The sequence below is a fragment of the Natator depressus genome, chromosome 9, assembly GCF_965152275.1.
Source record: "Natator depressus isolate rNatDep1 chromosome 9, rNatDep2.hap1, whole genome shotgun sequence".
NCBI classification, from domain to species: Eukaryota; Metazoa; Chordata; order Testudines; family Cheloniidae; genus Natator; species Natator depressus.
Genome location: NC_134242.1, coordinates 72,555,075 through 72,569,932, shown reverse-complemented (window position 1 = coordinate 72,569,932; position 14,858 = coordinate 72,555,075). Strand labels below are relative to the sequence as shown.

General features: G+C 38.1%; 1 protein-coding gene across 1 annotated transcript in view; it reads right to left on the bottom strand.

Moving 5' to 3' along the window:
• The window catches only part of CHM (CHM Rab escort protein), a 134,763-nt gene that overhangs the window by 16,807 nt on the left and 103,098 nt on the right, over window positions 1-14,858 (bottom strand). Inside the window, exons 10-12 of the mRNA XM_074964454.1 lie at window positions 12,663-12,767; window positions 10,106-10,169; window positions 7,334-7,430 (exon numbers count right to left, since the gene is read on the bottom strand). Of these exons, the coding sequence (XP_074820555.1) occupies window positions 7,334-7,430; window positions 10,106-10,169; window positions 12,663-12,767 (266 nt within the window). The remainder of the gene's footprint in view (window positions 1-7,333; window positions 7,431-10,105; window positions 10,170-12,662; window positions 12,768-14,858) is intronic.

Here is a 14,858-nt window from a genome sequence, read left to right as displayed (position 1 = left end):
CATCCGTGTCTCACTCCTATGGTCATTCTGAATCATTCCATCAGCTTTCTGTCTATGATCATTGTACTTATCTTGCTACTATCATTGCTCTTGCTGTAGATTTTTTTTTCTTATGGAGCTTTGTCAATTCTATGGGGACACCATATATTCTCATAACTTGCCATAACCTTTGCATCAAATGCGATCAAAAGCCTGTTTGAAAATTTATAAGTCAATTCAAGTTTAATTCTGAGGTTTGAGTCTGAGCTATCTTGCTCAAAACTCCAGCTTTAGAGTTTTCTCCTTATCTTTAGAGGCTCTGTGAGGGGACACTATCTCCCAAGAGGTTTTAAAGACTTCAAGAGGAGTTCTGAAGGCAGTGGGATAGCCTGTTTACAGGTGGTCTGGAAATTCTATTGCTTCTTTAAGAGCAAGCTGTAAGCAATATATTCTACCAACAATCCCTGGGCAATCCCCCGAGAGAAGTGGGGCTCTATAACAGAGAAGGAGCGTTACTAGGGAAACAACAAGGACAGAGGGTGACATGTATCCTGCACACCTCGTAAGTGATTCTGGGCTATGGAGAGGACTTACAGATCAGAGAGAGGCCTCTTTATGGGCACTGGTGGAATTTAGATTATAAGTAATTCTGGGCAACTCAAATTTGAGGTGCCACATTTCAGGGTACAATCCAGACAAGTGAGGGGCTGTGTCATCACCTGCCCTGCAACCTTGGGTGCTTCACAATGTTTTGGTGTTGTAGCTCCAGCCAGGCCCACTCACAGACAACCTAACAGCATGCAGATCACATCCTGAGTGTCTGTGTATAGCTGCAGCCCTGGTCCAGCAGCACTCTAGTCACACACTGGCTTTCACCAGCTTTGGTAACTACTTGCAGGGTGACCCCAACACACTCCCAGTACTGAATTTTCCCAAAAACATATGTTCTGCACTGTCCTGCCCTCTCATTGACAGTTCAGAAATTAAAGGTTCATTGCCCATGTAAAGAGTCAATCAACAGTTTGCTATTTTAACTGGAGTTACCCAAACAGTTCAGTTTAAACACAAACACTTGATTAGTTTAGATTAAAAATAAAACAAATTTATTTAAATACCTACAGATAGATTTGAAGTGACTAGAAGCATAAGGTGTTAAAGGCAGGAATGGTTACAAGAAAAACCAAAGGTAAAAATTCATAGTAGCTAACTTCACAAGTTAGGCTTGGTTCAAGGTAAAATCTTGATCACGGGATCCCAGCAACATGGCTGACCAAAGTCTCAGGTTAAGTTCTCCCACCAGAGTCAAAGGGCTGGTTGCTAAACAATAAAGGCGGCAACATGGAGTCAAGTGGTGAAGGACACTCCATGTTCTTTCTTCTCACCAGTGTTTGCTGAAATGCAAATGTGCTTTGTCTCCAGCCATCTCATCTCCCTGCTGTCTCAAGGACCTGTTTACTACTTGTATGTAAATTGAGGTAAACGCAAATGCCTTTGTTTAGCATAGACCTGTTTAACAACTTTTGCCTAGTCAGAGCTGGGTGGTTTTGAACATGGGCTATCATCACCACACAGGGAGACTTCATAACTTTACATATAATGTTGCTACATACATATCACCATGATATTATTGATAAGTGAGTTATTAGTTTTCAAATGATACCGCAAAAGGCATCTTTTGTACAAAAGTTTATTACAACAGTATGTAGGGTGTGAATACACGGGTGCTTTCAGTCACAGGAGGGAATTCATAGAACACCACCAAACTGTTAAGGATGAGAGGAACTGGCTTTTGATTCAAGTTTACAAGAACTAAATACATACATATATGTGATTAAATATCAAATATTGCACTGCAAAAATTTGCCCATTTTTTAACATGTGAGTAAAATATCATAAGTTGCCATCAATCATCATGATAAAGTGGTTGTGTGGGGACAAACAGATTTTGCTTGCAGTCTGGTAAATATTCATGACAATTTTCAAGGCTGTACTATGGGGATAGCATGATTTCAAGTATCTAAAAAAAGAGATTGTACGAAGCTCTGAGAAATACACTGTAGAAAGCTATCCAACATTGATAGTGGAAGGATTTGACTGTTAGAGATTTTTTCCCATGTGGAAAGTATATATTTATGGTCCTGTATAACTAATCAAAACAGAAAATGCTATATACTGTATGGGCGAGTCAATATTGCTACTGAACACAAAACTATACACTTCCTGCGTGTGATCAAATTTGCAACCTTACTGTATGAATATAGGTTTAGCATTTAATTTTCTTGGTTGCTGGATATTTGTTTTTTATGAAAAAAGGGCTGGATTTTTTCACTGATCTCCCATGGGGCAGCTACATGGTCTCTTGCTCTGCTCCCCAGGGTCTTCTTTGTGGATGGAGCCAGGCACTGTACATTGTCCCTATTGGACTCCATAGATCTTTGTTCAGTATTAAAGATCTTGAAGCAAGCATTAGCTCCTGCTGGACCGGACCCCTCCACTGGTAAGCAGTTACAGGGCAACTCATGGATCACACAGTTCTCAAAGAAGCAGTGTTGCTATGACTGGAAGCCTTTTAGTGGTACAAGACTTTTGCAGCAATGGATGGAGAGGATATGCACTCTGTTCACTATCTCCAATTCTTCCTACCCAAGTGGATAGTTACCTCGAACTCTCAACCACACAGTATTTTCTGGCCCTTTTGCCCTCCCAGTTTCATCAGAGGACAGGACAATTTGTCTCAAGGTAGGATAGGGAGCAGGTGGAAAGGAAAATGCTAGTTGCAGCACTGTGGAGATGCATAACTGTGCTGTGAGCATCTCCACAGATTTTCAACTCAAACCAAATAGGTTTTCAACTTACCATTCTCATGTCACTATACATTACATACAATTTTGATCAAACAGTGTGAAAGGCAATTACTTAAAATTGAATAAAAATGTTACTGCACATACACAAACCTTATTTTAAGAAAACTGTATACAGCTTTGTAATTTAAAATAGTTTTTTAAAAAAAACTCATGGCACTTTTTTTTTTTGTTTTTTTTAAAGCTGCAGTCCAGGATAACATTAAACTTAAGTTATTTCATTTACAAGTGTATCAAAAACATTTTCAGTGAACTCATAGCCCCACCGAAGTCAATGAGAGTTTTGGAAAAAAAAAAGTACATCTTTTCTTGGGTAACAAAAACCAAAAAACCCAACATTTTCTTGAATATAAAAAAATAATTTATCCTTTGGCTCAACCAAGAATGGAATCTTTCAGCCCCAAAAGACACTATGTCACAAAGTAAATTAAAACATGTGGTGATAATGAAAGTCATCTTGCAACTTTAACTAAAATGTTTTACTATCTCAAATGTTGTAATACAATTAATTTTCCTAAAAAAAACCCCCAGCTATAAATCACTGAAGTTCACATCATTTACTTTCTATAAAATCATTTTTATTACCTTTGAGGTTATGGTTATGAGTCATGAAGTCTCATCAGTATACATTTTGATTATGTTTGATTTACTCAGGTATAACTGCATTAGTTACAGTGGTTGCCAACATTTGTCTTCAAGTAATTCTTCTAGTAGGAAGAACGATGAGTTTAGTTCATGATTTCATCATTACAGTCTCAATTTTTAGGGCAAGTGAAGGAGTTTGGTTCCACTCAGCTGGCAATACCGATTATGTGCCTGTCATTTATGCACTATGATCAAAGACTAGATGTATTTGTATACTTATCTTAAGTAATTGTTTGAGGGAGAAATCAGTCAGGTTAAAACCCATTTACAGATAATGATGTAAAAATAAAATAAGAGATTTATGAAATGTGCTCTGCTACTAGAATTTAGCTCTACCCAAATACCACCACGTTATTTCAACACTCTGATAAAAAAAAAATTACCAGTTCATCACTAATTGAGTATAAGAACAAAATAAGTAAAGTATCAAAGTGTGCAATTTAAATCCATCAAAACAAGTACATTCTGAGGAAAAGCTAAAAAAATCCTGTGTGAAGTGGAAGTAATGTGGAGGGGAGAGATGGAGGAAATGGTTTAAGTTTCCATCATGCTCTTGTGCTAGATTTTAGCCCAATTTAGAATATTGCTTGCATGTGGGTTTATACCCCACTCTGAACATTAAATGGTTTCTAGGTTTGACTTCCTGTTGTGTTTCATAATATATTGAAGAAACCAAGGCAAAAAATCTATCATTTAAATGAATGAGCATTAGCAACACAACTGACCTAAAGTACTCTGTTGTATAAATACATAACATGATTATTAAAATGAATTTTATTTATTCTATACTGTAAACAGTTTTAAGGGACTAGGTGGCTCAGCGGATAAGCTCACCATTCTTTCCCTTCTGAAGACCTGAGTTCAGATGTAGGTTACAGTGCATGAGCTGGTTATTATTCAGTATCATTCTACTTATCTCCTTGAAGGGTCTCAAACTGGTAAACCCTTACAACAGAATCTAGAAAAGACCAACGGATTACTGAGAGATTCAATAGGAACAATTTGTTCACTTTTTCAGACCACATCAAATGTTAACAGTTCAGATATAAACCCTTGTAAATAGGAAATTTTAATGGAAACACTGGAAGGCCCCTTCTAGTCATTTAACTCACACACATATATAAAAAAATTAAAGGCTAATGCAGAAATATTTAATATAGCAATAAAATTCTGATAAAAATCTCATTTCCCTTATAATGTTATTATGATGAAAAATCCCATTATCTAATATTGGAGCTGCAATCTGTAGCTACAAAGAGAAAAACTTAATATGTGCTGGACACAATATTTTTGCCATAGCAATCTGTCCTTTCAAGAACAAACTCCAAAAAGAGGTGACAGATGAGATTCAGATGATTAGTGCTTTATTGACTGACAGAAGGAAGTTTGTTATGCTGGATTAATTGTATATATGAAAATAAATCAAATAGAATTACATTAATTGCACAGTATACAAAGGAATAAAGGAAACAGATGGAGATCAACAGGACCACATATTTAAAAAACAACAAAGATTGTTTCCAAAATATTCTGTGAATAAAATCCCTCCTCCTAAGTATATTTGCTACCTATGTTGAAAAGCTGTGCTTATGAAATGAAATATTTGTAATTCTGCGTAGAGTACAACATATTGCAGTACAGGATGGGATTTATGTTGTTAGGCTTAAAGGTAATCTAAAAGGGAAAAAAAGTTACACTTGTGCCATTCCTTGCATCTTTATGATGTATGAAGAAGCACTGAATTTCATGTCCGGTCTTCCTATTTTGCTGGAGGATTGCTTAGATGAGTCAGAAGAGGCTACCGGAAGCAGTTTCAGATTTAAAATCAAGGGTCCAGGGTGCTTAATTCTTAAAAATTTTCTCCCAAGTTTTAATTGTAATGCACACACATCTCTGGAGACTAAGACTAAACCTAACTATTTGTTATTGAGTTTTAATAACAGTGTGTAAGTCTAAAGTGGCAAACAAACAGATCCATTATTCTACTAAAGATAAACTTGTATTGTTTTTATAGTTCAACTGCCCCCTTTACAATGGAAAGATGCCCCCAAAATTTTTCCTCATTTTTTTCTCATCTTATTTGTTAACTCAGAAATATCAGGTTCTGACTTTCTCATTTGACAGAGGACTTTGGCAATAATTTAGCACCTGGAAAGTTACATCATAGCTTCAGGCTGAAATTGAAATGCGGCTCTCCCAACTCCAATTGGGAGCACAGTAGGTCAGAGAGCTAATTAGTGACTTTCACTGAAATCGGTGACAGCAGCTGTACCCTCAATAAATTACCAAGTGCTGGAGTATGCAATGGTATTTACATTACACCATTCCTTGGTGGTGGTGGGTGCCCATTAGTGGAGGACAACTAAGTTGCAAATGGAGCTCCCTAGCTGCATCAGTGGCAAAAGCTGAATCAACACACCCTGACCATGTCCCATCTTTGGCCAAACCTGGCCACATTTGTGGCAGTGCTAGCTGGCTATTGTGCCACTTGGGGAGCAGGAATTGCAGATGCATTACCCCAGAACACTGGCCTACTAAAGGCTGGTTACAAAACAAAAGTCAGGACTAGAGCTTGTTGAACATTTTGCATCGGAATGATTATCCTATTAAGAATGTCCTTTTTGCAAAACTGAAAGTTTCTTTAAAAAAATTTCAGGTTTTATCCACAAGTTTTGATTCTCCCTCAGTAAAAATCAAAGTGATGCCTTCCTGGCTGCCATTCTGAAAAAGCTTTTTTCAGTTTTACTTTCTGCCAGTACTCTGCCTCCCACAGCTCCAGGGGACAGAGAGGCAGAGCACCTGGGCTCTGTCTCCTGAAGCTGCGGGGGCAAGCTAAATACAAGGGTGCTCTGCTTCTCTGGCAGCCAGGCTGGAAGGCTCTCACAATTTAACAAGTAATTTGATGACAGCCTTCTCAGTGGGCAACCTGGAAGCCGAAAAATTCCATTTTGATGCTTCTGAAATGGATTTTTTTTTTAATTCCCTTCCATGAAAAAATTCACATTTTTGGCATTTCATCCCAATATGGGACAATTCAAAAAAACCGCAAAATTTTTCCTTGGAAGGGGATTCCCTTTTTTCAGCCATCTCCATTCAGGACCTGATATTTCTGAGAGAGAAAAAGAAAAGTTAAGAAAAGGGGGATTTTGGGAACATCTTTATATCATGAAGTAGCCATGCAACATTTTAAATATTGTAATTTACTTTTAAAATCTCCTAGTACATAAAAGAATATTTTCACTAACTGTGTTAAAGAAATAGGCAAGCACTATTTTATAATTAAACCGTCGGGGCAAACTCCTGCTTGCCTTATTCACACACCATCAGTGACATCAAACTTAGTGATAGTAATTATATGAGTCAAGAAGACAAGATTTGATCTTGAGCATTTTCTGTAGCAGAAAATACACTATAACGTACTACACTACATCTTGTTAGTTAAATGGGATAAAACAATATGTGGTCCTAACTGCAACTGGATGTGAGGACTATACCTGCCTGCTCTGCTCTCCCCAGGGACTCTTCTGGAAATAAGGAACATTATAGCAAGAGTTTACATAAACAATTCTGGTACCTGAGTTTTTCAAATATATCTTTTTAGATAACTAAAAGCAGCCCACAAAAGCCCATGAAATACTAGGTACATGGTACTGGAATAAGATAAGGGTGAGTGGAATTATTTCTCTTTCCTATTGACAGCAGTAAGATATTATAGATTGTTTTGCTCAAGCAGGAATCTGATAATTGTACAACAGAAGAATGATTCAAACAAACATTTTAACAATTTGTTTTCATAACTGATGGAAGCAAAAGAAAAAGCAGTCAAACTACAACTATTCTGTACTTACAGGTGTTTCTCATGCACGTCATGGTTGAAGAACACAACTCAATGATTCGAACTGCTGGCTGCCCTCGTTCCACTGGTGGCACTGTCAAAATGGAAATCTAACAGAAAGGAACAGAAAATTCTGAATATCAAATTATCCAAAGCAGCAATTTGATCTTTATTTCATTATTCTACATTATAATGGTGAAACTTGTCACACTGTTAACAGACTATTGACTACCTATATAAAAATGCCTACTGCCACAAGGTATCAAAGTGGGAACAAATCTTCAAGCACTGAAAAAAGTAAAAAACACAAAACAAAACCAAACACATAATATTGATATCATCATATATAACTATTTCTTTAATATATACACAACATATAATCTTGAATATATAATACATATTTTAACATTAAATATACACTTGCAAATTCTTATTCAAACCTGATGCTGTTATTGACTACCAGCTTTCAAAATAACCGTATTTTCTAAAATAAGATAGCTTGATCTGAGTCCCACGAATAAGTTTTAAGAAGTTCATACTTGAGTATTTATATGGTTACAGAAAGAGCTGTTACAGACTAGTGGGTAAATAAGTACGCAATCTATCAACCCCATAAATATGTATTTATGCAATAGGCTTAGAAAGCTCCAGAGAAGCTGTTGTCAACTCCCATACACACTGTACAGGACAGATTTATTTCCTTTTATGCACTGCTTTAAAAATTCATAAACAAGTCTGTTAAAGTAGAGTAACATGAAGGATCAGACATCCCACAAAATCAAGGCAATTCCCAGTTAAGGTAAAAAGTAATTGGTGACACTTAATACTACTTTCATTTAGTTTTATTTTCTGGTGTACTCTTAAAGCTCCTTTCAGAAAGAAATCTATGAGATCAACCCTAACCTTACTCACATGTATCGTGCCAAAGACTACTTCTGCTAGTAAGGTCTGCAGGAGAAGATGTACAATAATAAAAAAAATCTACTATGTAGCCATTTTTAGAAAAATGGTTCTTAACCTTTTCCCACATGGAATCCAACTAACCTAAGTATTTTCTTGCCACAACTGACAAACACAACCCTTTGAATTTGGAAACTGCCATTGGTTCATGAGGATGGAAATAAGTGGGGAAGCCAATTGTCTAGTGGAGTCTCGATTCTATGTAGGCAGCTGTTGGTTTTGAGAGGAGTTGGAAGAACTGGGAGTCTATAAAACAACATGCACACAAAATGAATGATGGAGAGAAAAATGATAGAAACTTCGATTCTCCCCTTCTCATAACAGAAGAACATGTGGACATTTAACTTAATTGGAGGATAAAGGAAATGTTTTAACCACACAGTCGACAGATTGGCAGTAAATTCCACAAAGAACTTATCCATATAAATATACAGTCCTCTATTGTTCTAATAAAAATATCTGAGTTATAATAGTCAACATTTAAAAGTTTTGGAAGGGATATAAAGAAACCTTCATGCTTCGTGGCCAATCATTATTATGGATTAGAATGAGACTTCCCTGAGGGACAGATTATCCCACATCTGTCTACTGCAGGTTCTCTTTCACTTTCCTATGCAGGATTTGGTGCTGGCTGCTGTCACAAATAAGATACTGGACTCTGTGGACCTGGGTCTAATACCTATGTTCCTGTGACTGGAAGTGATAACTGGCTGTTGTGGATGCTTCTCTTCTCTCCTATATTCCACTTATGTAACACTTAACTCTGGGCAGGGCTGCTGCAAGAGACTGTGAAGCTGGCTCCACAGCTTCTAGAATTGTGCTTCACCTTCCCCAGAGCTGACCACAGTACAGGTGAGTTAAAGGCTGCACTGTGATTATATTTGGGAACAGAGGAGCAGCAGGATGGAGGAGGGAGAAAGTCACTCCTTTCTGCCTTCCATTGGGTCCTAGCTACATGGTTCTACCAATTTTGCTTCAACCCTTGGGATTTGATTCAGTGAGCATCCCAGGTGACCAAGTTGCACTCTATGGGCTGCAAGTTGCACTTTATGGGCAGAGAAGCACTAGTATACAGCATCGGATTTAAACGAAATATATTATGCTATTTAAAATATTTTTTCCCTTAAACATTAAGGGTATGTCTACACTGCAATTAAAAACCTATGGCTGACTCTGGCTCACAGGGCTCAGGCTGAGGAGCTGTTCAAGTGCAATGTAGACGTTCAGGCTCTAGGACCCTGCGAGGTGGGAGGGTCCTAGATCTTGGACTGCAGCCCAAGCTCAAATGTCTGCACTGCAATCAAACAGCCCTGCAGCCTGAGCCCTGCAAGTCCAAGTCAGCAGGCAAAGGCTATCTGCAAGTGCTTAATTGCAGTGTAAATATACCCTGAGTGAACAGATCATGAAAGGCACCAGATTAACAGTGCCAAGGACTATGCAAACTTCCTCAAATAGCTCCACAAATAAACACCACTCCTGGCCTAGAGGAACCTCTCGTAGGGATAAGCTTGATGTTTAGTCTCAATTCTGATTCGATTCTTAGTCTCTCTCAGACTACTAACAAAAGGTGTCAGAGTGTGACTAGCAACAAAACACAGAAATATGCCAGTCCCATTGCTAGCTCGTAGTTTTCAATTTTAACTGATTTTACATTTAATTTGCTACTTTAAGGAGGAAAAATGGGATTAAGACAATATCAATAGAACCAATTAACTGGAAAGTTAGATTCAAATAGAAGCAAAAATACAAATTAATTCTTCACAGAAGTTTAATTTGATCATATACAACTCTTTAAAGAGATTATAAATTCAGAATTGATATATACCTGCTGGTCTGAATCTGTCTTTAGTACGGATTGATCTGTAATGAGCACTGCTCTGGAGATCTGCCTGCAATTAAATAAAGCAATTATGGCACTTCACAAAAGAGAAAACATAGCTATTTGGATTCCGGCCTTCTGAAAATAATTTAGTTATAATATTACCACTGTGGCAAATTATTTTTGTTACTTAAATATAAGCTATCATGATTACACATCATTAATTACATATTTCATGTTACGAAGTAGGCCCACTTCTACAACGTCAATTAATGCATTATAGTCATTACCAAAATAAAAGCACTAATGTGAGTAAAAGGCTGCAAGACCAGGGCTTCAGCTTCTATTAAATGAATAAAAATGTTTTGTAACCAGAACAACAATACAGAACTCTACATTTCAGAGATTCTATAACATTCTGGTTACAAAATAAATAGCATTTTGAGGCAATTTTATATTTTTATGCACAAGCACCTATATTACTGACACATTTCATATCCATTCAGTGGGAAAAATGAAATGATCGAGTAATAAAACATTTTTAATTTTAGAAACATGCAACTCATCAAGAATCACATGGCCTCGATGAATCATATTCAATGCCTAAAAACTGTATATTTGAGACATTTCAATTTATTGCCCTTTCTGCAGCATCTGGGTCAAGCTTCCTGGCTCTTGTGCTACTTGGTCAGGCTGGTCAGCAACAAAAGCCATGGTACATAAAGCAAAAATGGTACAAGAATAATGTTACTTTTAAACACTACACCAGGAGCACCAAAAGGCTCCACGAAACAATGTTCTGACAGAATTTTTTTTTTTTTTTGGGGGGGGGGGGGAGAGGAAGGGAAATGATGCAACAATCATTACCAGCAAGGCTACAGTTCTCCTTCTGGCTGCCAGCATCATATGAAGATGCGAGCTAAACAAGAAAAATCTCAAAAGGAAGAACAGTAACTGCATCTACAACGAATTTAGGGCAAAAAATACCTAAAAAAGGAAGTAACAACAAAGACTGACGTTTTTAAGTTTGTAGAGAAAACTATTGGTGTTTGGATTGGAAGAGTGACCCCAGGTGGGCACTACTGCCTGAAGCTATGTTGTCAATCACTTTTTCAATTTGAAAAGCAAGTTTTCCACTACGAACAAACACGTGTCTGTACACAAATACAGAGATAGACATCACTGCACAGGATAGATGGTGCTCAGGGAATGAGGTATTTAATATTTATTTTTATACTCAAAGCATGCCCCCATTCCTTATTTACTGTACACCATCCAAATGCTGCATGAAACAAAGGACAATTATTTTTCTCATCTCCTTTTCTATAGTACTTATTACTGTAATATGTGAGCCTAACGCACATATCTTCACACCTGTATGAGATTGGGAGAGGTTTCACAAATGGAAAACTGAACCATAGGGAAATTAAAGCCAGAATTTGCAAAAAATCTCCACTAATTTGGGGTATGTCAAAAATTATGTGCCCAATTTGAGATACATATGGCCTGATTTTCCAGAGTTCTTAGCCGGGCTGGTCAAAAACTGTCAAATAAATATCTCCCCTCCAGCAAACAGGGTTCAGTCTACATTGTAATTTTGCCCAGGGAAATATAGTTTTTTGACAGAATTTTCCATTGGGAAAATTGAAACAAAAAGTGAAGCATGATGGCAGCTTGACCACAAGGAGAGATGACAGCACATATTGTGAGATATAGTTTGGCCAGGGAACAAGACCCACAAAGGAGAATGGGGGCATCAGAGACCTGGAACTACAATTCCCATGAAGCATCATGACAGTTCCACTGGACACAGAGATGAGTATTAACTCAAAACAAACCTGAGATGAAAACAAATGTCAAAATATTGGTATTTCCTGTACAACAGAATTTCTTTTTTAATCAAGTCTCGTACTTAGCATTTTTATAGCAATTTATATGTTCAAAACATTCTAGCAAAGACTCCAGCCTAAAGAATGGTGCACTGGGCTGGGAAGCAGGAGATCATGAACTCAAGTCTTAATTCCCCTACTGATTGGTGTCAATAATTCGATATTGTACCCGATACATTTTGCCTGTACCCCATCTGGAACGCATTGAATACACAAAGGCAGTATATGTGCAAGGCTAAGAGAACGACTTTTTTTTTTTTTTTTTGGGGGGGGGGGGGGTGACAAGAAGCCAGTAATGAACTCTGATCAGCAACATGGAAAAAAGTGATGATTTTCAACACTCATCCAAATCTGAACAACAGGCACCTCTCTAAACCAATTAATATCCCCCTGACAAATACTAAATTCCTGCTGCATGAACAGAAATGTTAAGAGTTCTTCAATAAAAACCCTTCAGAAAAAAAAATGTATAATGAAAATACGAAGGGAGCTAAATATAGGGTGCATAGTGTCCTCTATAATATGCACACATAAGAGAAAAAGACAACACAGGATTAGGCTATATTACCATGAGGCTGACCTCTGCGTCAAGTTGTGAAGTTTCATTTGCAATGTATTTTATATATTGGAGGTTTTAAAAATAGCACTTACTATGCTTCTTGCTCACTAATTACCTGTAGCACACATTTGTGCATGTTTTCTCTGAAAGGTAACTGTCTTCCACCACAAAATAGTTAGCACTTATTCTTTGCCCAAAATGATCGATGAGTGCTTTACATCTGTAAAAGAAGCATGACACAATAGGAAGAGATTAATTTCATAATATAATTTTTATAAGTAATTCGTTAGGCTCGTGAAGTTGAACATTATTTGAGGAATTCAACTGAGTTTCCAACAATTAGTAATAAATGTTATGTATTTTACCTACAAACAGCTAGAAATGACTCCTTAAGACAAATCTGATAATTTATAACAAGACCTTCCAAGAAAAGAGAAAACATGTTCTGTAGTGCATGCAATTCTTTGTTCTAAATTATACTGAAAATAGTATTAGAGCATTAGGTAATGATTTCACAAACAAAAATCATGTATTACATCCACATTGCTAACCCTGGCTCTTGATGACAACTGCAGACAGTGACAACTGAAAAAGTGAAACTTAGAATGATTTCCTGTAAGGAACCTCCAGTTCCTACTCCTACCGCGAGTCCAAACCTGTATCACCACAGTATGTTTTCCATTGGTACCCTTTATCAAAGCAAGGACAAGGTTACTGTAGTAATAAAGCTTTAATGACAAGTTAGAAAGAAAGTTATTTTGACTGTTGTAAGGGAGTAGTCTTGAGAAACGTGGGGTTGTAAGAAGGGATAAACTGAGTGATCCAAGTGATCTTTTCTGGTCCTACTGTCTATGATTCTACCAAGCATTTGTGATTTAACTCTTTAGTTGTATTGATCGTGTTGTTCTAAGAAAGGGGTTGGCAAACTACGACCCGTGGGCCGGATCCAGCCCATCAGGGCTTTGGATCCGGCCCGCAGGATTGCCACTCCCGTGGCGCCGCAGGCCCTGCGCCACTCCCGGAAGCAGCCGGCACCATGTCCCTGTGGCCTCAGGGACATGGTGCCGGCCGCTTCTGGGAGCAGCGTGGGGCCAGAGCGGGTAGGTGGGCGGGCAGGCATGCAGGCAGGCAGGGAGCCTGCCTGAGCCCCGCTGCGCACTGCTGCCACCCCAGAGCCGCTCAAGGTAAACAGCACCAGGATACGTGGACTAAACGCTGCAGTAACAAGCAGGCTGGGTCTACACTGTGGTGTGTACATGCAGCAGTGAAAGGTTCTTGTGGGGGGAAGCAGCAGGATACTACGCTGCTAAAAATAGCAGTATAGACGTGGGAGGCACTGCTGGGGCACGTAAGGTATACACCCTAAGGTTTGGCATGCCTTTAATCATCTAAGCACTGCCTTGTCGTTTACACTGCTGTTTATAGCTATGCTACAGGAGTGTGCAGTGTATCTACTCTGCACAGCACCCAAAGTGCGAAGTGCCTGCCGCCCAGAAAAAGATGGAAAGAATTAAGCGGTATGACAATTCAGACTGTCCCTTACTATGAACATGTTCATAGCCTAGCACTATAAGTTTTGATCTTGACTGTGGCGTGTAGATGCCACTATAATATCAAAATAATGAAAAATTAAATAATAATTTACAACTAAGACCTGGGATCTCTTGGAAGGCACAACACAGATTCAGCCTCTACGAAATATGCTCTAACTACCTTTTTGCGAAATACTTCCATACTAGTTATTTTCTAGGAAATGTCATTGGTGTCACTCTTCACTCATTGACTAAGTAAAAAACAGCTGCTATCTATATAAAAAAATTGTTGGTACTATTGTCTGGCAATATCTGAGGCTATAATAATCCTTCATATCTACTTGTAAAGTATAATGCAACAAAGTCATGTTTCTTTATTTATCAAGGCTGATAATGGAGTCCAAAACCCAAAATATGTAACAAGAATACTAGTGCAGAAAGCTAAAATGGTGGGGAATATGCACTGAAGTTTAGCTATTTTATTGAGATATTATACAAGCAGAGAAAAAGGATCTGGCGCTTATGTACCCATGACTGGAGGTTTTTTGAGATGTGTCGTCGCTATCTGTGTTCCACACATGGGTACACATGCACTGCAAATGCGCCACAGCTCTCCTCATGTTCCAAACCGAGCGCATACAGGGTGGTGCAGGGTGGGTCCACTGCCTCTTCAGTTCCCACTCTTACTGCGAGTCCAAACAATCCATGGCAGAGGGGATGGAGGGTGGGTGGAGGCATACAGATAGGGACCACACATATTGAAGAACCTCTGTTTAGCG